The sequence below is a fragment of the Eleginops maclovinus genome, chromosome 16 (assembly GCF_036324505.1).
Source record: "Eleginops maclovinus isolate JMC-PN-2008 ecotype Puerto Natales chromosome 16, JC_Emac_rtc_rv5, whole genome shotgun sequence".
Lineage (NCBI taxonomy): Eukaryota > Metazoa > Chordata > Actinopteri > Perciformes > Eleginopidae > Eleginops > Eleginops maclovinus.
The window spans coordinates 4,221,427-4,245,438 of record NC_086364.1 but is presented as its reverse complement, the minus strand read 5'-3'; the positions used below and the strand labels follow the sequence as shown (position 1 = coordinate 4,245,438).

Below are 24,012 nucleotides of genomic sequence, written 5' to 3'. Positions count from 1 at the left end.
AACAAATTCGCTCAGAGAGTCGCCCCACCAACCCCTGCCTGAAACGCCTCCATTGGACTCCTTTGTTTACTTGTGCAACATAGTGACATCACTATGTAACACTTGTGTTTCTATTGGCTAGCACACAAACACATTGAACGTGACAGGCTAAGGGGTGGGACATCTCTAAGCGATGGACAAATCACAACAGAGCCGGCCAGTTAACCAATCAGAGCAGACTGGGCTCTGGTTTCAGACAGAGGGTGAAAAGAGGTGCAGCAGCGCAGGCAGTATGAGAAAAATAAAGAGCTTTTTGAACATTAAAGCATGGAGACATGTCCCAGGAGAGACACAAAATATAAATATGAAACAGAAATTGAGCAGAATATGCCCCCTTTGAGAAATGGCTTGAAATAAATTCATCATTTGGATGAATTTCTTTTTGCTTCACTTAAGAAAACACAGAACTAACAGATTCTCAAAATGGAAGCTTTAAGGTTCCTACAAAGGGTTCCAGGTCTCAAGGCTTACACATAATTACCAGCCTGACTTTAGTCTGTTCAATAAAAATATCCTCACCAATTGTGTACTTCAGGGCGTACCAAGAGAAAAAGATTTCTCCTACAGGTTTTGCTCATCTATCATTTCAATCATATAACCAGAGTTCTTCCTCATCCTGATTTTACAAAGCCGTCTCCATGTTGGCAGAAATCAGGTCACAGATCACATGAGAGTAGCTACCGCTTCAGAATCTCTACCTGGGAACACATTAGTACCGCTGCATGGTACATGCTGTCATATGGACCAACCCTCAGTCATTGTTTTGGGATTTAAAATACCGGAAAAAGAAAACATAAAGAAAGAAAGACGGATCCATTTATTCTGGATCGAAGACGTTTTTATACCTTGGAAACCAAAAACTAAGTTATTTGTTTTAACTGCGTTCTTTTCCAAAGCGAAGGAGGCTGATTCTCTCATAGATACACTGCGTTCATATTAGAATATACGATTATTTTACATTCATTTCACACAAGTCTAAAGAAATCTCCAAGGTATTTTTCATACATGTACCACTTTATTGTCAGAATATCCAAGCATTTTCTCACAAATGTTTAGATTTAAACCTCTTAAATGCAGAGTTATGTCTATGGAATCACACCCCTCCCGTTATATTTTCACCTACAGTGGTTCTCATATGTTTGCAAAGGCTTGGATTTTACAAAAGCAGCATAAAAATATAGCAAATAAGTGAAAATTAAACACCATTTTTTTCAAAAGATCTCTTTTAACTTGTGTTTTTTGGCACATGGGGTGGGGTGCAGCGGTCAGGCTGCGGATAAATACCTGCTGTGTCATAGGCTGTCCTCCCATAGCGGCTGCGGCAGCAGCGGCGGCAGCAGCCGCTGCCGCGGCGGCGGCCGCAACTGCAGCGTTCGGAGGCGGGATTGAGGGATTCAGGGCTCGAGGCATGCGGGTTGGAATCATCCCGGGACGAACCGACTTCAGAGGACAGACAGCAGGACCGGGGGGCAGGCAGGGGAGAAGACACACAGATTAGCCCCTATCCTCCACTCCAAACCCTGATGCTTCGCTTTATGGTGCGTTTGGACATGACCCAAAGCAAATTTTATACATTCATATAGGTCAATGAAGGAATGTGGATAAATGAAGCGAGTGACCTCATAGTTGTACAGAAACCAGACGAAAAATCTGTGTTTATAAATGTGTGTGTCTTTAGTGGGAACTATAGTTTGCCTGCTGTGTTTAGGCTTAGATGACGGTAGCTTAGCCCTATCCGACCAAATTCAGAAAACAATCATTTTACATGTGTTTCTCGCCATCTTGTGGACCGACCTGCCAAAGCATTCATTCAGACTTTTTTCTCTAATCGGTATCATCATGTAGTTATTTGAGGACACGTTTTCTTGTGTTTATTGCAACAAAATCACAGCTGAATATGTTCAATTTTACAGGGATTTGATGGATGAAATATGGCCTCAATGTAAAGAAATTCAATAAACGGCATTTAAGGACACCTATCGAAAGACTTCCTTAACTGTAATGCTTCAAGCAGTTAAAAGACATAAACAGATGAATAAAAATATGTAATTATTTAGTAATGCTTTGTACCTTCACAGTCCCTGAATTCACTCCCTACCAAAGAAACAGCCGCATCTTCTTTTGGAAGATAAACTGGGTATATCTATTGTCTCTTAAGCTAGTGGTAACGGAGCAGAGATCTGGAGAAAAAGGAATCAGGAAGGCCCAAACACTAGAAGTGTTATCACTACTGGCTGCCGCTCTTAGTTACTCCATCTATTTTTGTGTCAATGTGCAATAATCATTTTACCCCTGTTATATACCATACTTCATTCTACAATGTTACACTAATATTCTAAATACGGTTGCTTATTATCTACCTGAATGCGTACTTCCTTAAATTGATTTAAATACTATGTGCATGCCTTTCATATAATAGTGTTCTATTTTTTTTGGTCCCTTATAATCCTTGCTGAAACAATGTACAATTCCTTTCTGTGGGACCAATAAACGAATTCTGTTATCAAATCTTCCAATGATCTTGAAATCCATCCACGCCTTTATATCGTCCCGTCTTGACTCCTGCAACCCCCTATGTACTGGGATCTGTCAGACATCCCTGTCCCGTGCTCCTCACAGGTACCCGGGAGAGGGATCGTATGACCCCAATTCTGGCCTCTCTCCGCTGGCTGCCAGCGCGCTTCAGAATTGATTTTAAACTTGTCCTGTTTGTGTATAAAGCCCAAAATGGGCATGGACTCCTAATCCCGTATCCTAGCTCCAGGCCCCTCAGGTCGGCTAACCTGGGGCTCCTGGTTGTCCCACGCTCCAAACGTAAACTCAGGGGCGACCGTGCCTTTTCTATTGAAGCCCAAACTATGGAACAGCATCCTCCTCCCCATCAGATTGGCCCTCTCCATGGTCTGCTTTAAATCCAGGCTAAAACAGACTTTTATTCACTAGCGTTTGACTCCTTATTTGGCTGATAGTGCTTATGCCACCGTATGTATTTGTTTATTTGTGCATATGAGCTGTGTGTATTAATGTTTATGTTATGTCGATTCCTCTGTGGAAAATCTGATGTAAAATCAATACTCATTACTACCTTGCAACTTCTTTAATTGTTAAACTGTGTGATTTCCTTTGGAGTCTTTACACATAAAGCACCTGAGCTCTAGGCGTCTGCAGTCTCACCTGTCCTGGGCCGGCGGTGGCGGCGGCTGCAGCGGCTGCGTTGAGCTGCGCCTGCGCCTGCGCTGCGGCCTGCTGCGCTGCCTGCTGCGCCTGCTGGACCTGCTGCTGCTGCTGCTGGACCTGCTGCTGCTGCTGCTGCAAGGCTGCATGGGCCTGCTTTCACACACACCCACACACAGACATACACACACAAGGCAAAGCATGCAAGCAGAGGAGTGGGGGGTAAGCAAACCGCTGGAACTCTGAGTTGTGAATCATCAGGCTCAAGTTCGACCACATTCGTGTTTTTTGAAGCAAACAATAAATAATGCCAAAGCAGTTTGGAAAGTATTAAGGAACTATAAAGAGACTGAGATAGATTGGGTAATAGAAAAAATGACCCCCCCCCCCCCAAAAAAAATACAAACAAAATTAGTGCAGTGTAGGGAATGCTGCCTTGCTCAGGGACACCTCAGTAGCAACTGGTCTTTCAGGGACTTGAACCGGTGACCTTCCAGTTCCCAAGCCAAGTCCCTACGGACTTTGCCACCACCGCCCTTCATGGCACTCCTTTGACCCCGCAGACTCAAAGGACCACACAGTTAATAGTAAACCATATAAAAATCCCCAAATTGCTTGAGTATAATCTGCCAACAGGGATGCAGTCGATTCAAAGAGGACTCCAACAGAAGTTTCAGGTTTTATCAGGGAGCAGCTCGGTCTCACCTGGAAGGCCTGCTGGAGCTTTAGCTGGTGCTGCTGCTGCTGCTGTTGCTGCTGCTGCTGCTGCTGTTGCTGCTGCTGCTGCTGCTGACTGAGCGAGCTGATGGGAACGTGCTGAGCAGAAGTCATCTGTCCGGCCAGAGACTGAGGCACCATACCGGGCTGCTGCTGCTGCTGTTGCTGTTGTTGCTGCTGCTGTTGCTGCTGTTGCTGTGCGTGTGGAGGCATCTGCCCTGGCTGAGGCTGAGCCTGGGCCTGAACCTGCTGCTGGACCATGTGCTGAATGGATTGGGCCTGAGCCTGGGCCTGGGCCTGGGCCTGGGCATGCTGCTGCTGCTGCTGGAGCTGCAGCTGCTGGAGCTGCACCATCTGCTGCTGCTGCTGCTGCTGCTGGATCCTCGTTTGGTGCATCTGCAGACACAAACAGATATAAAACTAGCACCAACAGAACATCAATGCTGACATCACGTTGGGTATATTTCACCCAGTATGAATTTCCCCCATACAACGTCTCATAAAATGGAAGGAAATACAATTCAGGGACCCTACAAAAAGGCAAGTGAAAATGTGGGAATCGTTAAGGAAATGTTCTAAAATCAAAAATGATGTCTGAATGAAAATGTTTTATTGGTGCCAGAGGTCAGAGGAGAATGGCCGGACTGAAGATGATAGAAAGGTGACAGTAACTCAAATAGCCACTCGTTACTCTCTCTCTGAGCACACAACACGTGGAACCTTGAAGCAGATGGGCTACAGCAACAGGAGACCACACCGGGTGCCACTCCTGTTAGGAACAGGAAACTGAGGCTATGATTCGCACGGCTCACCAAACTGGACAAAGAAAGATTGGAAAACTGTCGCCTGGCCTGATGAGTCTCGAATTCTGCTGCAACATTTGGACGGTAGTGTGAGAATAAGGCGTAAACAACATGGAAGCATGGATCCATCCTGCCTTGCATCAACGGTTTACGCTGGTGGTTGGGGTGTAATGGTGTGGGGGGTATTTTCTTGGCATACTTTGGATCCCTTAATACCAATTGAGCATCGTCTAAGCGCCACAGCCTACCTGAGTATTGTTGCTGACCCTGTCCATCTCTTTATGACCACAGTGTCCCCATCTTCCGATGGCTACTTCCAGCAAGATAACGTGCCATGTCACAAAGCTCACATCATCTCCAACTGGTTTCTTGAACATGACATTGATTTCACTGTACTCCAACGGCCTCTACAGTCATAGATCTAAATCCTATAGAGCACCTTTGGGATGTGGTGGTGGAACGAGAGATTCTCTTATTCTTTCCACATTTCTTAATAATTGTAAACAAAACTAATTATAAAAACTCTAGATTTTGAGGCAAACTATCATTTTTCTGTGCCTCAAAAACTGTGATTTTACTCCATAAATATTAAAGTAGAATTTTACGGAGCTCTGATGTCGTGTTGTTGATTACATCTGCGGGGCCATCTTTATATGGTCTTTTTTTTGTTGCACATTGCGATTACATGTTAAGTCAATGCAAAGCCGCAAGAGACATGAATTCGCCCCAGGCCGCGCAAATTACGCAGCCTAGCCTAATTTGCGATAATGCAATTTCTTCAAGCCATATTTTCGCTTGACGCTGCCTCTCAAAAGCCAATCATTGGTGAGAATCTCAGCCTGTCGTCACGAACGATGTAGAATGAGAAAACAAAACCAAAACACCAGCTGTTGGCTCAGGGTGAAGGCACACAGAGCTACATTTTTCAATCATTTTGTTGAATGCATGAATGGATAATTCCAGCTCCACAGTACCTGGTTCTGCTGCTGCTGGTTCTGGGCCTGCTGCTGCTGTTGGTTCTGGTGCTGCTGCTGTAGTTGCTGATTCTGGTGGTGCTGCTGCTGCTGCTGCATCTGCTGCACCCTCAGTTGCTGTTGCACCTGAAACTGCTGCTGGATGGCAGCATTCTGCTGCTGCTGCTGCTGCAAGACGTTCTGCTGCTGCTGCTGCTGGGCCTGCTGCTGCTGCTGGGCCTGCTGCTGCTGCTGCTGGGCCTGCTGCTGCTGCTGCTGGGCCTGCTGGAACTGCTGGAACTGAATGGATTGCTGCTGCTGCACCTGCACCATCTGTTGCATGGGGATCTGTCCTGGACCCCCTACTGCAGGGTGATGGAGAAGAAGATAAGACACAGTTTAGAGTCAGTCCTAAACACAAACTTCGTGCCAAATGTCTGCGTGCAGTACTGCACAACTGTTCAAGTCCAGCTGGTGCTGTTTGCAACTCTAGCTAATTGCCCGGGAGCTAAAAACAACAACAAACTATTTACCAAATTGAAAAATAGTTTTTAAGAGAGTGTGTGATGAGATTTGCTACAATGATTAAAATAACTCTTTAAAGAAATAAAATGACTTTAAACTCCTCCTTGTGAAGACCTCCTGTCTTCCATGAGGACTTCAAGGAATGGCAAGAAATAATAGATGTGAACTGGTAAAAAAAAAAGCACTGTCAATAGTATATTTGTGTAGGTAAACAGATCCTACATGGAATTCTTCCTTTCATAAGGGATATTGGGAATGGGGGAGAAGATTGATTGAAGGTGGATCAGTGAAAATGCAAACAATTTAACAGCAGACAGACGAGGACCCTTTATTGTGGTATGAATGGAACCGCGTGCACACCCACACCACGCGCTTCAAGGAAAGTGTGAGTCTTGTCACAAAGCCAGTGTTGTGGTAGTTACCCCAAAATAAATAAATAACAATATAAAGTTAACCTCATTTATGCGCAGATCCTCAAAAATCATTTTTGTAATAAGGACGATACCGTTTTCTGTTCTTTGTTTAAACCTCAGCTCAGTTTCCATCGCAGCATAACTCCGTAATCTAGTCGCCAGCTTAGTGAACCCAGAAATGTTGAGTACCCCAAAGTAGATGTAGAGTATGGGTCCCCAGCACATGCCGATGCTAACTTGCATATGTTGGGCAATTTGCACATTTAGCACAAGATGGGTTAAATGACTTGGCCCATTTGGACAATTGTTTTGGGGGTTATAGAGGATGCTGGATCTATTTTACAGAATCAAAAAGTGCAGCTGTAACCAAAAAGTGGCCATTTGTGTACTCTCAGTGGGCTGATTTTGACTACCATTAGTACTGTTGCGATCATATGGAGAACACAAGATGAACATTATTATCTCTACTGTGGACAATTACTTTCAGAAAAATAGGCAACATGTCCAATCCAAATGAACAAGAGTCTTAGATCTTCAAGATAAACCCAAATGTTAAATCAGCCCACAGAGAGTATTGGCATTTTCTAATTAAAGCTGTTGTTTATGATCCTAAAAATGTCAGAAATGGATTCAGCATCCTCGAAAACCACTCCAAAATTGTCCAAATCAGCCAAGCCAATTTTAAACTATTTTCCACATAGGCTATAATGGTAATTAATGCTAATTAACGCAACTTAATTGTGCAAATTGCCCATCATATGCAAGTTAGCATCCGGCAGGTTCTATCTGCTGGGGGTCGTACTGTATATCATCAAACTTTGGGGTACTCAACATTTCATCACAGCAGGACTCTTTGAGCTGGCAAACTATTATGCAGATAGTTGAAGACCTTAAAGTAACGGAGGTAACGAATCATTTCTCTCTTGGTAACTGTGATGTTATTACTGCTGTTAACAGTAACGCGTTACAGACAAATGTAATCTGATTACAGTAAAAGGTTACTTTGTAGCGCCTAACGCCCAACATTGGACACAGAGGAAACACACTTACTGGCTTGCGGATTTCCAGCCACCCCCGCCATGGCATGCTGCATCTGCCCCATGGCGCCCATGCCACCCACGGGAGTCCCGGTTGGGCGAGGCCCCATGCCAATGGCGCCCGGTCCTCCAACCCCTGTCAGGTTAGTCAGGGCATTCATGGGATCTGGTGGAAGGATAGACAACTGAAAAATATTACGCGGCTCCAGCATGCACAGCAGAAACCCTGAAACACCATGAGTCTAAAGTGAAAGCAAGTGAGAGGAAAACGCAGTGCACTCACCCGGGCCTCCGAGTGCCTTCTTATCTGTGAATAAAAGACACGTGATTATAAACTTACTGTGGAGCATGCAGTGGTTATTGATGCTTTAAATCATATACATAATAATAATAGAAATCATGCTGACCATAGTTGGACATACATTCAGATAGGCCTGAATTACAGATGTTCAGGTCGATACCAATACCAGTGGAGTTCAACAACTCTCGATACCATTTCAAAAAACTAAAAAATACACTCCTCTAATGAAGTTTGCAAACTGTTTCGTAAGTCAAACAGGTTATAATAACTTCACTGCATCTATTTTATATTGCAGGTAAAACGTCTCCTTCAAACAGAATGATTTATTCAAGTTTTGATCAAAACTTCATCATATTCCAACTACATGCTGATGAGCGGGGACATAACATGGATTGGGGGGTCGTCCAGGATCTCTCTCTGGTGGGTAAGACTAAGCAAGGAGCTCAGTTTAGAGACGTGTCTTTAGTTTATTTTAGTTAAGAATTGTAGGGTTCGTAAAGCCAAGCTTTTTTTGTTGTTTTTGGGCAACGCTCACCTCTGAAGTTTAAATGAACTGCTGCAGTGGGGATTTACAGGGTCTCGCTGACCTCAATCACGAGTGGGAAGAGTGCAGGGTGGCACAGCATGTTGGGAGCATAACTAAAGTTATAATTAAGATTCACACACCACTGTTTTTACTTAAAAGAATCAGGTAACGTTATACACTGCATTAACGGCACTGCTAATTGCTAAATGCTATTTATTTTAAAGTTTTAATTGTGACATTTCCTTTTAATTGGTTATTTAATAATTGTATCTTTATTAAAAATATTATTATTACACTCTTAATACTGTTGAATCCAGACTGTTCATATGTCACACTGCAGTGTAACTTTTACTCATGGATTTTATACCTGTTGTGTTTATTTTACAATCTTTGCTTTTTAACTACTGTTTTTAAATGCCATTTTATAATGCGTTTCCGCTGCATTTTTTCATAATGTCTTTTATTTTTTGTAATGCACTTTGAATTGCCGTGTTGAAAGGTGCTATATAAATAATCTTTGCCTTGCCTTACACTTTTATGATAATCATTGTTATTTTATTATACATCTTTTTATTTTATAGGTTTTTATGTTTTATTGAATCTTTTATTTTTGTCTTATGTCTGCCTTCATGTTTCTGAGAGGAATCATTGTTTATTCTATCGTATTGAAATGTGTATCACACCTTTTACCTCCTGTGTCTCTCAAACTGTTGTATCTTACTGTCTGATGTGAGGAGAATTTGTTGTTCTGTTTTAATTTGTAATGTATGCCAATTTGTCAAAGCACCTGGTGTATGAAATGTGCGATATAAATAAAGCTTTATTATTATTATTATTATTATTATTATTATTATTATTATTATTATCATTATTACTATTACCTGGAATATTTCATGTCGGAGGACAAAATGTGAAAATCTCTTTATCTTGACTTAACCACAACCTTATGTTTCAGGCATCTACCAAAAAAGCCATTTACTTTCATTTGAGGGAACAGGAAGTGCTCACACTGACTCAATTATTGGTTTTAGGATTCCTACATCCCTTTATAATGAATTATGACAAAGACTTCACAACCCAAATACATGACATGAAAACAAAAAAGCGGTATATAAATTAACTGTATCGTAGATTTTATTATTGTATATAAATATCTTAAATGTTGCAAACTATTCTATTTTTAATAAAAACATCAATTTTAGTCTGATAGCTTAAAATATAAATGATATAAAGGCCGGCTGATATTGTTATATCTTTTATCATGATATCAGTCATGCATATCTCAATACCGATAAATATCACAATAAAGTGTGTCATTTTACAGTTTTGTTATCCACCTCCATATTGCCCGTCTTGTTTACATGTGTGTTTTTTTATATCAGAACATCGCATTATCACAATATCACATATAACGTTGTAGGCACCATGAAAAATCTGCGAGTTTCCCATTAGTATAACATTTGGCCTAGTGTGTTTTAATGGAGCCAGAGTCTATTTATTTATTATTTTTGTTGTGCAGTTTTATTATTCTAATGTCTGGATATTCTTTGAAATCAAAAATGTCTTGATAACCTAACTACCAGTGTGTAATTTCACTTTCACTTCCTCCACCAAATTTAAAAAGTTTCAGTAACAGGGTTGCATGCATGTTGAGGGACACACCTTCAGTGTAAAATGACTGTTATAAAGAACAGTTTATGATTTAAACAATTGCTTTGACCCTTACAAAGAGCCTATTTTACATGTTATATTTGACATGCAAATTGGTCAGCGGAAGGAGGGAGAAAAATAATTGCATTTTAGGGTTTTTGATATTTTTAATTATATTTTGTAACCACTTTTTCTACAACTGTATTTACATTTTGTATAAGGAAAAGTGTATTTGACACAACAAGTGCATGTTTGGCGATTAGGGACTTGGATCATTTGAAATGTCATAGGTGGAAAGGATTCTTAAAATTACAGGTACTGTATGTGTAGCCCTGTGGCCTGCATAGTAGAAGTGATATATATGATATGTATGCAACTGTATTAATACATGTAAAGCCATATTTCCATTACACTTGAAAAATACAAATATTTATGTTGAATGGGTGGATACTTTTTTTGGCTTCGTTTATTTTTATCTTTGAAAAATATTTTTGCCCAGCATAATTAAACACCAAAAAAAAACATTTGTCAAGAATGAGTAATGAACATACACAAACGTATTTGTGGTAGTAAAAGTATATAAACAACGCTTAAATAAATGGGTTCCATATTCTGTGAATAAACACATTTAAAAAAAAGTTTATATAAAATGTCCATCTCAACTCGAGTGATGCTTGACCGAGTAAGAGTTATTTCTCTGTGTGGGCTGACTAGCAGCTAATAATGCTAATAATAAAATATGACATAAATATATACTAAGCATTGTTTTGTTGCTGTTATGTACGCCGAATTGAAGAATGGGCACGGGTCTTGCTTGACGTATTTTCTGCTATGTTTGTTGACCGGTGCTAAGTTTAATATCAAAGGAGTCAGTGTTAATTTTCAGTTTTTTTAAGCACGGTTTGACGTGACGCGCTTTCTCTGCCGAGCTAACGTTATCTTAGCTAAATAGGCTATCGCAACAGAAACAGAAACAGAGATTGAGCCAAAAACAAAACACTGAAAAAAATATCTCACATCTGAGCGACGACTTTCTGTCGGAACTGAGGGCTCCTCCAGTCACTATCCGTCCCGGGGCCGTCCATCACAGAATTTATATATTTATGGAGGGTTTTTACTGCAAGAGTTTAATGTTTTCCCTCTGCGCTTCCTCCTTCCGCTCAGGGGAAAATGGCGGCTGCTGTGTTTCTATTAATAAACGGTATCGCCGCCTGCTGGCAAACCGCAGGATTGCAGCGGGAGAGACTAATTCAGAGACTTTACTGCAGTAAAAGTACATACCCAGAGATGGAAAAATTACTTAGATGTTGTGCTTGAATAAAAGTAGAAATACCAGAGTGGAAAAATACTTTGTTACAAGTCAAATTCCTGAAATCAAACTGTGACCTGGAACCACTTTGGTGAAGAGGGTTAGTGCTGCACTTTAATGGGGCTTTGACTTTGGCACTTATGATGCATAAACTCAAATAGATAATCACTTTGAAACCAAAGAAGCACAAGCTCATCCTGAACGGGAGAAGTGCACTTAAAGGGAGCGGTTTAATCTGTTGTTACACACACACACACACACACACACACACACACACACACACACACACACACACACACACACACACACACACACACACACACACACACACACACACACACACACACACACACACACACACACACACACACACACACACACACACACACACACACACACACACACACACACACACGCACACCACGCACCCACCTACAGATGTTCCAACTTGCCTGCATTGCAAAAACAAAACTAGTTTCGTTTCTGACTCAGATTTCAGTTGGTGTTTGTGTGTATCTATCACCACAAGTAAGTGTTGTTTTATTTGTATTTCGAGGATATTAATCACTTTGTACATTATGTATACTAGCTTATTATAGGGAAAACAAGCATATTTGTATCGAGTGGCAGCTTTTACCCATGTATGAGGTCTGTACAGTTGCATTGAGTGTATAGTCTTCAGTATGTTTAGCTTTTCTTTCCTCTCACTATAGAGAAAAGTTAGTTGCCATTTTAGGTTATCAGGTTAATTAATATCATACGAGGACGAAGATCTTTTTCAACAGTTTATCATAGGTATCAGATATATACAGAACATGTCACTGAAGTGTTAGGCTGAAACACCAAACAGATCATTGTAGCATACCATAAACCCCTCTTTTTCAGCCCTGTTCTAAAAGTGCTGATTCTGTAGCTTTAAATGCTAATCAGCTGCTGCTGGCCACACCCCAAAGTGCAGATATACTCACTTCAAGCAAGTCATACCATTATAAGCGCTAGTGAATTAGTTACAAGCAGTGATATTTTTTTTCAGTAACGAGTAATCTAACGCGTTACTATTTCCAAACCAGTAATCCGATTATCCAAGTCACTGCGCGTTACTATTTTTATCATTTTCCTTAGTGAAGATATATTTTTACTTTCTTCTTGCGTCTCGGGGAGTCACATCTATGCGACAATTCAGTCTAGTTTTCAGCATGAGGACAACTCACGTGTAATACCACGCATAGACACAAACGTAAAGAACAATGGAGGGAGGAGAGAGATGCGTTTTCTAGCTGGAAATACAGTCACTATTTTTGTGTCAGCTAAAGATGACAATATTAAGGTTCGTTGTTCTCTCTGTGCTGGAGACAAAGTGCTATCTACGTCAAATTTGAAGAAACATTTGGAGTCGCAGCACAGTACAGTCAGACTTACAGAGCATGTCCCACCAGGTGGTGCGAAGCAGAGCGCTGCAACTAAAGCAGGAGGTCCCCCACCACCCAAACAACCAAAGCTGGACTTCGGTGCAAAACCAGTAAGTGGGGGAGAGTTGAAGCCGTTGGTCGGGCAGTATGTTGGACTCATTTTTGTGTTGAGGCGGCAGGGGGGGTGTTGTCGGCAGCTGCTGAATGTAACTAATAAAGTAACTTGTAATCCTCTAATGAAGTTTGCAAACTGTTTCGTAAGTCAAACAGGTTATAATAACTTCACTGCATCTATTTTATATTGCTGGTAAAACGTCTCCTTCAAACAGAATGATTTATTCAAGTTTTGATCAAAACTTCATCATATTCCAACTACATGCTGATGAGCGGGGACATAACATGGATTGGGGGGTCGTCCAGGATCTCTCTCTGGTGGGTAAGACTAAGCAAGGAGCTCAGTTTAGAGACGTGTCTTTAGTTTATTTTAGTTAAGAATTGTAGGGTTCGTAAAGCCAAGCTTTTTTTGTTGTTTTTGGGCAACGCTCACCTCTGAAGTTTAAATGAACTGCTGCAGTGGGGATTTACAGGGTCTCGCTGACCTCAATCACGAGTGGGAAGAGTGCAGGGTGGCACAGCATGTTGGGAGCATAACTAAAGTTATAATTAAGATTCACACACCACTGTTTTTACTTAAAAGAATCAGGTAAAGTTATACACTGCATTAACGGCACTGCTAATTGCTAAATGCTATTTATTTTAAAGTTTTAATTGTGACATTTCCTTTTAATTGGTTATTTAATAATTGTATCTTTATTAAAAATATTATTATTACACTCTTAATACTGTTGAATCCAGACTGTTCATATGTCACACTGCAGTGTAACTTTTACTCATGGATTTTATACCTGTTGTGTTTATTTTACAATCTTTGCTTTTTAACTACTGTTTTTAAATGCCATTTTATAATGCGTTTCCGCTGCATTTTTTCATAATGTCTTTTATTTTTTGTAATGCACTTTGAATTGCCGTGTTGAAAGGTGCTATATAAATAATCTTCGCCTTGCCTTACACTTTTATGATAATCATTGTTATTTTATTATACATCTTTTTATTTTATAGGTTTTTATGTTTTATTGAATCTTTTATTTTTGTCTTATGTCTGCCTTCATGTTTCTGAGAGGAATCATTGTTTATTCTATCGTATTGAAATGTGTATCACACCTTTTACCTCCTGTGTCTCTCAAACTGTTGTATCTTACTGTCTGATGTGAGGAGAATTTGTTGTTCTGTTTTAATTTGTAATGTATGCCAATTTGTCAAAGCACCTGGTGTATGAAATGTGCGATATAAATAAAGCTTTATTATTATTATTATTATTATCATTATTACTATTACCTGGAATATTTCATGTCGGAGGACAAAATGTGAAAATCTCTTTATCTTGACTTAACCACAACCTTATGTTTCAGGCATCTACCAAAAAAGCCATTTACTTTCATTTGAGGGAACAGGAAGTGCTCACACTGACTCAATTATTGGTTTTAGGATTCCTACATCCCTTTATAATGAATTATGACAAAGACTTCACAACCCAAATACATGACATGAAAACAACAGTTTAAAAGATGTGTAGCATATGAATGTTGATATGAAATCAAACTAATCAGTTCGGCCCTGTATTTAGTGTCAAATACTCACGAATGTCTCTGAAGTGTATGATCAGCCTCGCGACCAGAGATAAATACTCCTCCTGAGGGAAGAAAGAGAGACAACTGTTTCAACGTCCATCATGAAAAGAATCCTTATTCCATCTTTCAGCAAACTCCTGCCCTGCAGTGGGAAAAACTCCCAGTACTCACTCTGGATTTGGCTTTTACGTAGACGTGGTTCTCCATGTCATTGCTCGATTTGGTGTGTGCGGTTCCCGCCTTCCTCATAGCCTCTTCACTGCAATCATGCACATGGAGGAAAAACTTGAACATGGTTTTATCATTCACACTATGTCTTTAAACATGAAAATATTCAATGCAGTTACAGCTTTCTGAACATGATACATTTTTATAAACTGCTCATTCATGAATCATTTTTTTTTATGTGATCTTTATTTTAACTATTGTTGCTTCACTTATCCATTTTACTGCATGTTGTGTTTTTGAATTGTATGCATGTACGTTTATATGCTTTTACGTAATGTTGAGGTTGAAAAGTGCTTCTGAGAATACAAGAAAAAGCGGTATATAAATTAACTGTATCGTAGATTTTATTATTGTATATAAATATCTTAAATGTTGCAAACTATTCCATTTTTAATAAAAACATCAATTTTAGTCTGATAGCTTAAAATATAAATGATATAAAGGCCGGCTGATATTGTTATATCTTTTATCATGATATCAGTCATGCATATCTCAATACCGATAAATATCACAATAAAGTGTGTCATTTTACAGTTTTGTTATCCACCTCCATATTGCCCGTCTTGTTTACATGTGTGTTTTTTTATATCAGAACATCGCATTATCACAATATCACATATAACGTTGTAGGCACCATGAAAAATCTGCGAGTTTCCCATTAGTATAACATTTGGCCTAGTGTGTTTTAATGGAGCCAGAGTCTATTTATTTATTATTTTTGTTGTGCAGTTTTATTATTCTAATGTCTGATATTCTTTGAAATCAAAAATGTCTTGATAACCTAACTACCAGTGTGTAATTTCACTTTCACTTCCTCCACCAAATTTAAAAAGTTTCAGTAACAGGGTTGCATGCATGTTGAGGGACACACCTTCAGTGTAAAATGACTGTTATAAAGAACAGTTTATGATTTAAACAATTGCTTTGACCCTTACAAAGAGCCTATTTTACATGTTATATTTGACATGCAAATTGGTCAGCGGAAGGAGGGAGAAAAATAATTGCATTTTAGGGTTTTTGATATTTTTAATTATATTTTGTAACCACTTTTTCTACAACTGTATTTACATTTTGTATAAGGAAAAGTGTATTTGACACAACAAGTGCATGTTTGGCGATTAGGGACTTGGATCATTTGAAATGTCATAGGTGGAAAGGATTCTTAAATTACAGGTATTACTGTATGTGTAGCCCTGTGGCCTGCATACTAGAAGTGATATATATGATATGTATGCAACTGTATTAATACATGTAAAGCCATATTTCCATTACACTTGAAAAATACAAATATTTATGTTGAATGGGTGGATACTTTTTTTGGCTTCGTTTATTTTTATCTTTGAAAAATATTTTTGCCCAGCATAATTAAACACCAAAAAAAAACATTTGTCAAGAATGAGTAATGAACATACACAAACGTATTTGTGGTAGTAAAAGTATATAAACAACGCTTAAATAAATGGGTTCCATATTCTGTGAATAAACACATTTAAAAAAAAGTTTATATAAAATGTCCATCTCAACTCGAGTGATGCTTGACCGAGTAAGAGTTATTTCGCTGTGTGGGCTGACTAGCAGCTAATAATGCTAATAATAAAATATGACATAAATATATACTAAGCATTGTTTTGTTGCTGTTATGTACGCCGAATTGAAGAATGGGCACGGGTCTTGCTTGACGTATTTTCTGCTATGTTTGTTGACCGGTGCTAAGTTTAATATCAAAGGAGTCAGTGTTAATTTTCAGTTTTTTAAGCACGGTTTGACGTGACGCGCTTTCTCTGCCGAGCTAACGTTATCTTAGCTAAATAGCCTATCGCAACAGAAACAGAAACAGAGATTGAGCCAAAAACAAAACACTGAAAAAAAATATCTCACATCTGAGCGACGACTTTCTGTCGGAACTGAGGGCTCCTCCAGTCACTATCCGTCCCGGGGCCGTCCATCACAGAATTTATATATTTATGGAGGGTTTTTACTGCAAGAGTTTAATGTTTTCCCTCTGCGCTTCCTCCTTCCGCTCAGGGGAAAATGGCGGCTGCTGTGTTTCTATTAATAAACGGTATCGCCGCCTGCTGGCAAACCGCAGGATTGCAGCGGGAGAGACTAATTCAGAGACTTTACTGCAGTAAAAGTACATACCCAGAGATGGAAAAATTACTCAGATGTTGTGCTTGAATAAAAGTAGATTACCAGAGTGGAAAAATACTTTGTTACAAATCAAATTCCTGAAATCAAACTGTGACCTGGAACCACTTTGGTGAAGAGGGTTAGTGCTGCACTTTAATGGGGCTTTGACTTTGGCACTTATGATGCATAAACTCAAATAGATAATCACTTTGAAACCAAAGAAGCACAAGCTCATCCTGAACGGGAGAAGTGCACTTAAAGGGAGCGGTTTAATCTGTTGTTGGCCACACACACACACACACCTACACACACACACACACACACACACACACACACACACACACACACACACACACACACACACACACACACACACACACACACACACACACACACACACACACGCACCCACCTACAGATGTTCCAACTTGCCTGCATTGCAAAAACAAAACTAGTTTCGTTTCTGACTCAGATTTCAGTTGGTGTTTGTGTGTATCTATCACCACAAGTAAGTGTTGTTTTATTTGTATTTCGAGGATATTAATCACTTTGTACATTATGTATACTAGCTTATTATAGGGAAAACAAGCATATTTGTATCGAGTGGCAGCTTTTACCCATGTATGAGGTCTGTACAGTTACATTGAGTGTATAGTCTTCAGTATGTTTAGCTTTTCTTTCCTCTCACTATAGAGAAAAGTTAGTTGCCATTTTAGGTTATCAGGTTAATTAATATCATACGAGGACGAAGATCTTTTTCAACAGTTTATCATAGGTATCAGATATATACAGAACATGTCACTGAAGTGTTAGGCTGAAACACCAAACAGATCATTGTAGCATACCATAAACCCCTCTTTTTCAGCCCTGTTCTAAAAGTGCTGATTCTGTAGCTTTAAATGCTAATCAGCTGCTGCTGGCCACACCCCAAAGTGCAGATATACTCACTTCAAGCGAGTCATACCATTATAAGCGCTAGTGAATTAGTTACAAGCAGTGATATTTTTTTTCAGTAACGAGTAATCTAACGCGTTACTATTTCCAAACCAGTAATCCGATTATCGAAGTCACTGCGCGTTACTATTTTTATCATTTTCCTTAGTGAAGATATATTTTTACTTTCTTCTTGCGTCTCGGGGAGTCACATCTATGCGACAATTCAGTCTAGTTTTCAGCATGAGGACAACTCACGTGTAATACCACGCATAGACACAAACGTAAAGAACAATGGAGGGAGGAGAGAGATGCGCGTTTTCTAGCTGGAAATACAGTCACTATTTTGAGTTTGTCAGCTAAAGATGACAATATTAAGGTTCGTTGTTCTCTCTGTGCTGGAGACAAAGTGCTATCTACGTCAAATTTGAAGAAACATTTGGAGTCGCAGCACAGTACAGTCAGACTTACAGAGCAAGTCCCACCAGGTGGTGCGAAGCAGAGCGCTGCAACTAAAGCAGGAGGTCCCCCACCACCCAAACAACCAAAGCTGGACTTCGGTGCAAAACCAGTAAGTGGGGGAGAGTTGAAGCCGTTGGTCGGGCAGTATGTTGGACTCATTTTTGTGTTGAGGCGGCAGGGGGTACACGTTGTCGGCAGCTGCTGAATGTAACTAATAAAGTAACTTGTAATCTAACTTAGTTACTTTTAAAATCAAGTAATCAGTAAAGTAACTAAGTTACTTTTTAAAGGAGTAATCAGTAATCAGATTACTTTTGCAACACTGTGGCAACACTGGTTACAAGGCCTAAGTTAAGCCATTAAAGGTTTTTTGTTTTTTTTGCAAGAAAGATGCAATCGAAACAGATGCGTTTTCAGTTTGCGACGGAAGATATGCAGAGTTTCTGCTGTCGTGATGTCAATAGGGAGCCAGGATAGCAAACAGGCCTATTTTTGCGGGATACCTGGGTCCCACTCGCAGAGATGGAGTACCAAGCCCATTGGATGATGCCGAGCGAAGTGAACGTGATAGATTGTATGGTTTAACCAAGGCCTGGATGTAGGAAAGGGCTGATCCCTTCACAGCTCGGTAGGCCAGTACCAGTGTCTTGAAGCAGATTCTGGCAGCCACTGACAGCCAGTGAAGGGAGCGAAGGAGAGATGAGATCTTGGGGAGGTTGAAGACCAGTCGGGCTGTAGCATTCTGAATTAGCTGTAGAGGTTGGATGGCGTTTGCAGGTAGACCAGCCAGGAGGGAGTTACTGTAGTCGAAGCATGAGATGACCAGAGCCTGGACCAAGACCTGTGTTGCCTCCTGGGACAGCAGGGGGCGTATCCTCCTGATGATGTAGAGAGTGTATCTGCAGGATCAGGTTGCAGCAGCGATGTTAGAAGTTAAGGACAGTTGATCGGCCAGGGTCACACCCAGGTTCCTTTTGGTCTGGGTCACTGAAACAGCAGAGGTGCCAATGTTGATGGAAAGATCATTGAGAAAGTCCTTACCTGGGATGGAGAGCAGTTCAGTTTTGTTTAGGTATATATGGGGTTTTGTTTAATACTGTGCTATTGAGTTGGTTTCAAGAATTGTAGTATTTGATTCTTCCTGGTGTCCTGACATCAGTCGCTTTTTGTAATTCACAAAAAAAAAATGGAGTACAAGATTTGTTTGACTGAAGATTCTAAAAATTTGTGTTGCAGATTTAGGATTAAATTCCAACTCCCATCATTGATCTGACCCCAAGCATGGCCGGTTGTTTGAACACAGCAGACGTACGGGTGAAGGATGAAACGGACGTTTTTGTGAAACGACTCAAAGAGGGTCCAGATTTGAGAGTCAACAAGAGCATTGCAAGGTTCTTTAGTCTGGCTTCCTCGGACCACCTGAGACAACTCTACGAAAAGCGGAAAATGCAAGCAGACGATGAAGGATGTTTCATCAGGGGCATGACAGGAGTGGTGGTCAAAGTGAGGTCGGGTCCTGAAGTGACCGGCCTTGGAGCGCTGGGCATTGCGTTGTACATCGACAACTGTGCCTCCAGTCCACCAGAAGATAGCACGAAGGAAGCTCTGCGGTGTGTGTTTGCTGAAAATACGGAGATGTCCAATCTGATCGTCAACTGCCTCTTACATTGTGTTCTTTTCGCTACGGAAAAACACAATCTGAGGGGTAAAATTGATCAGAGTGAAGGCCAGCTGAGCACCACCCTCACCAGGCTGAAAAACTCCATAGTGAGCGACGGGCACATGTCGCCTGAGGCACTGAAGGCCTGGGTGAACGGGGCAGCATTCCACATCCAGATGTTGATTCACCTGGTGAGAATGGGAGGGAATCAAACCTGCCACTCGATAGAGACTGTCCTCTCAGCTTACCAGAGCGACCTGGACCCGCTGTTCAAAAAGCTCAAGGAGGTGATAGAAGCCAAGTGCCACATGGCTCCTGATGCAACATTTCTAGTGGATGAAAATTCAAAAAAGCATGCTATAAACCCTCAAGGCAACTATGACAAATATCTTGAGGTCTATTATAATCACAGGTATGGGAGGCAGAAGGGTGAGATCCTGCAGTACTTTCATGACATTAGACAGAACCTGCAGGAGCTGGTCGATCAGAAAGGCTTCTTTCATTTCTAAAGGGAGATTGATGTAAAGAGATACACCATGTGGCCAGAAAAATATGTTTCATCTTATCTTGTTTTATCGATGTCTTGCATAGATTGGACATATGAAAGGTGGTATCATCATAGCCTGCTGTTAGTTTTGACATATTGGGGTTTACACAAAGAATCATTTCAGCCTTGATGCTCTTTTCATTCCTCTTGTTCTTGATTGAGACTTTTTTTTCTCTGGGTTGCATTGACTCGTATTATTAAAGTCTTTTGATTCAAAGTTTTCCAAGCCTTGATAGTGTTTGACTCGTCTGAGTCTTGCAGGTCTTTGTCAGGACATGTCCACTCCGAGTCAAAACGACACTGACAAACTAAAGTCTTTAACTCCTGTTTTTCTCAAGGGTGTTGTGGGAGCCTAAATGAGTCTACATCATTGTTAAGCACCTTTTGCTCATCACTTATTGTAATACCATCACGTATAAATATTATTCACTGATTTATAGAGGTCTACTCGACCTACCAGCGTAAGTCAATGCAAGAAACTAATTTTAGGCCCCATGGCATCACATGAAGTTGAAATTCCAAGATCTCTTCCTAAATATAAATATAAGTAGTCAGCTGTAGGTACTTGTACTTTACTTAAGTATTTTCATGTTATGGTCCTTTATACTTTAACTTCACTACATTTTGTTGGCAAATGTTGTACTTTTTACTCCACTCTATTTATTTAACATATTTAGTTACCAGTTACTTTGCAGATTTAGGTTACTAATAGAAAATATAAATCATCACACATTATAATTATAGGTTAAACTACCCAGAAGTTCCCTCGAATAGACCCCACCTTTACCAAGTAACACAGTGATAAACAAATTACTGCACATATCCTTTTGATAAAATGTATAGAATAGTTGTATTCTTTTGTCTTCTTGTCTTGTATTGTATTGTATTGTATCTGCTGCTTAAAGTTTGGTTTTACTTTTGGTGCTTAAAGTATTTCTTAATGTTAATGCTTTGAAACTTTTACTTAAGTCCAATTCTGAATGCAGGACTTTTACTTGTAACTGTGTACACACAAAGAGACAGAGAGACAGGGGAGCCGGTTTTTAAATGCAAGTGCCACAAGAAAAATTCCTTCCAGCCAGTATTCGCAGTAATCGCATCAACCCATCCAAGCATAGAGGCATCTAGTATTTCTGTATGCCAACCAGCACTAAATACTTTTATCTAAAGGCCTTTATTTATTTGATTTGTTTGCTGTGGTTTTGTGTTGAGTTGTTCATTTTAAGGTTTGATTAAATGTAAAAAAAATAGTAACTGTGTAAGTTTTTTTGGAATAAAAACTGCATAAAAATAAGGCTTTTGCATACCAACACACAAACCATTTATAATTGCTAAATTAGGCTAAACTAGAAGGCTCCAGTGGGTACTAAATGGAGAGCTGTTTGGGAGCCGTAAGAGCTGGCTCTTCTAAGGGAGCCGATCCTAAAGAACCAAATCTCTGAAAAGAGCCGGAATACCCATCACTAGTTTTTACACTGCACGATTGCTACTTGTACTTTAGTAAATCTTTGCAGGTCTGCAAGTAGTTCTATTTCACATACAGTAGTTTAATATAGCCCTATATATGTCATTTTGGCCTCTGTCACTTACGTATGAGGACATGTTACACTTACATAACCGGGGGTTGATAAACAATATACATTACCTAGCCAACCAATTCATACATTTGTAATGTAATCTAAACATAAAATGAATCTTAGTAGTTGATGTCTCTTTGTAGTTAATGTACTTGCATGATTCTTGCAGTTTCTGCGCTGTATCCACATGGTTGAATGTTCTTATAAAAGTCAATAAATACATCTTTTTCCTGTGCATTCAGTATGTTTTTCTTTCTGGGTTATATATACAGTATATCCACAGTATAAATACTCTGTTAAAAGTCAAATAACTTTAAAGAGCAAATGGTTCATTTTCTGCCTATTCCTGAATAACACATTTATTGTATTTCAATTATTAATGGATTAATAAGTTGATCTATTTAATGTTGCAGCACATCAAGGTGAACTTTACTTTAGCTTGGGTAGCTTGTGAACGTAACCAAAGTTGTACATTGAGAAAGTATTTGAATAGTTTATTTTATTTGAATAATTTGAATCATCAAAGTGATTTAAGTTAACAGATAAATGTAGTGCCGTTAAAAGTTATAATATTCCATCTGAGATTTAATGCAATAAAAGCTGAAAGTAGAAGGTAATGGAAATACTTTAGTACAAAAACATTCAAATTACATTTTATAAACATATCTTTACTGCTTTTAAACATCTCATATCTCAGCCAATATATCTGAAGCAAAACCAAACATACTTTAATCCTGATACAGCATGTATGGTTAATAAATGTAATAATCATTTATGACGCAACAAGCACACTAGAGCAGCAGGAACTCTGCAGATCTTACGTCGCTAACTGAAAACGCTTCTGTTTCGGTTGTACCTTGGGAATTAAATTCTGGAGAAAAGAAATATAAAAATAAAAGAACTTAAAAAATAAAATCAATATTAATGCAAGCCTTCCAACTCAAGTTATTGTTCTGAGTTTTAATCTTTATTGTTTGTGTACTGATTGTAAGTCGCTTTGGATAAAAGTGTCAGTCAAATGTAATTTAATGTAAAAATCTAAAATGTTTACATTTCAGAGATCCCTTTGCGACCACTTCTCATTATTTGTGATATCCATTCTACATGTGTAAATGAAGGATTAAAGTATTTAACTTGTTTGTATTTTGGTTGAGAAAACGTTCCCACTAACACAACAGTTGATTGATTTGTAATGAACATCTCTCTTCCCAGAAAGGGGTTCCGAATAACGTTAAAGACCCCTGATTTGTAGAGTAGCATGTGTATGTGTGTGTGTGTGTGTGTGTGTGTGTGTGTGTGTGTGTGTGTGTGTGTGTGTTGTGTGTGTGTGTGTGTGTGTGTGTCTAACCCTAACCCAAACCCTTGTTTTTAGTGTGTCTAACCCCAAACTAAACAAATGTTTTACTTCCTGTTTTTCCCCACATCACCAACACACACACAAAGGTTTTGTAGGGTCGGAGGAAGGTCGCTGCTAAAACCAAATGTAATGGACCAAGTCGGATCAGGATGCCGGCTCTGCTGGTTTTGGTTCCTCCTCTGGCCTCTGACAGATTTCAGGGTCAATGAGTCAAATGCTGAAATTATTTTGCTGTTAGGCTCTAATAAGACAAACAATACAAAGTCAATATTACACTGCTGTACCTAAAGTAGAAGTACTACTTGTTGTAATTATTACCTCAAGTCTTTTACATTGTCTTGTTGTATGCTATGTTACATTTCACTGCTCTTAATCTTGGAAAGTTATGAAACCAACAAAATCATCTGTATCTCTTTCCCTGATACTACTTCTGGAAAGAAAAGAGACATAAACTTGTTAATGTATGTGATAAAAAACAGTGGTCCAACCATCCTCCTCACGGCATTTATTCTCTGAAAGCATCTTTGTTCCCAATCATGCAGTGGGACCGGTAAGATTCAGATATACTGTAAGA

At 39.6% G+C, this 24,012-nt stretch overlaps 2 protein-coding genes, 1 long non-coding RNA gene and 1 pseudogene across 4 annotated transcripts in view; 2 read left to right on the top strand and 2 right to left on the bottom strand.

The window, feature by feature from the left end:
• med15 (mediator complex subunit 15) overlaps positions 1-16,808 on the bottom strand; it is a 29,611-nt gene extending 12,803 nt beyond the window's left edge. The window contains 9 exon segments of the mRNA XM_063903923.1: positions 1,324-1,479; positions 3,214-3,366; positions 3,919-4,326; positions 5,708-6,051; positions 7,675-7,827; positions 7,945-7,968; positions 14,555-14,606; positions 14,716-14,803; positions 16,651-16,808. Coding sequence (XP_063759993.1) covers positions 1,324-1,479; positions 3,214-3,366; positions 3,919-4,326; positions 5,708-6,051; positions 7,675-7,827; positions 7,945-7,968; positions 14,555-14,606; positions 14,716-14,803; positions 16,651-16,718 — 1,446 coding nt within the window. The 5' untranslated portion in view covers positions 16,719-16,808.
• Positions 11,930-14,229, top strand: LOC134878107 (uncharacterized). The gene is made up of 2 exons (XR_010167653.1): positions 11,930-11,975; positions 12,884-14,229. It is a non-coding gene; the product is annotated as an uncharacterized LOC134878107 (long non-coding RNA).
• A 544-nt stretch (positions 16,809-17,352) lies between the features above and the next one.
• LOC134877481 (uncharacterized) lies at positions 17,353-22,316 on the top strand. Of its 2 annotated transcripts, XM_063902988.1 has the most exons (3): positions 17,377-17,410; positions 18,324-18,406; positions 19,534-22,316. In XM_063902988.1, the coding sequence occupies exon 3, from the start codon at positions 19,579-19,581 to the stop codon at positions 20,464-20,466; it is 888 nt and encodes a 295-aa protein (XP_063759058.1). In that variant the 5' UTR covers positions 17,377-17,410; positions 18,324-18,406; positions 19,534-19,578; the 3' UTR covers positions 20,467-22,316. The 2 variants fall into 2 exon arrangements, with proteins under 2 accessions (XP_063759057.1, XP_063759058.1); XM_063902987.1 differs by lacking the exon at positions 18,324-18,406 and having other exon boundaries at positions 17,353-17,410.
• On the bottom strand, positions 18,649-19,372 carry LOC134877987 (uncharacterized; annotated as a pseudogene).
• Positions 22,317-24,012: the final 1,696 nt, after the last annotated feature.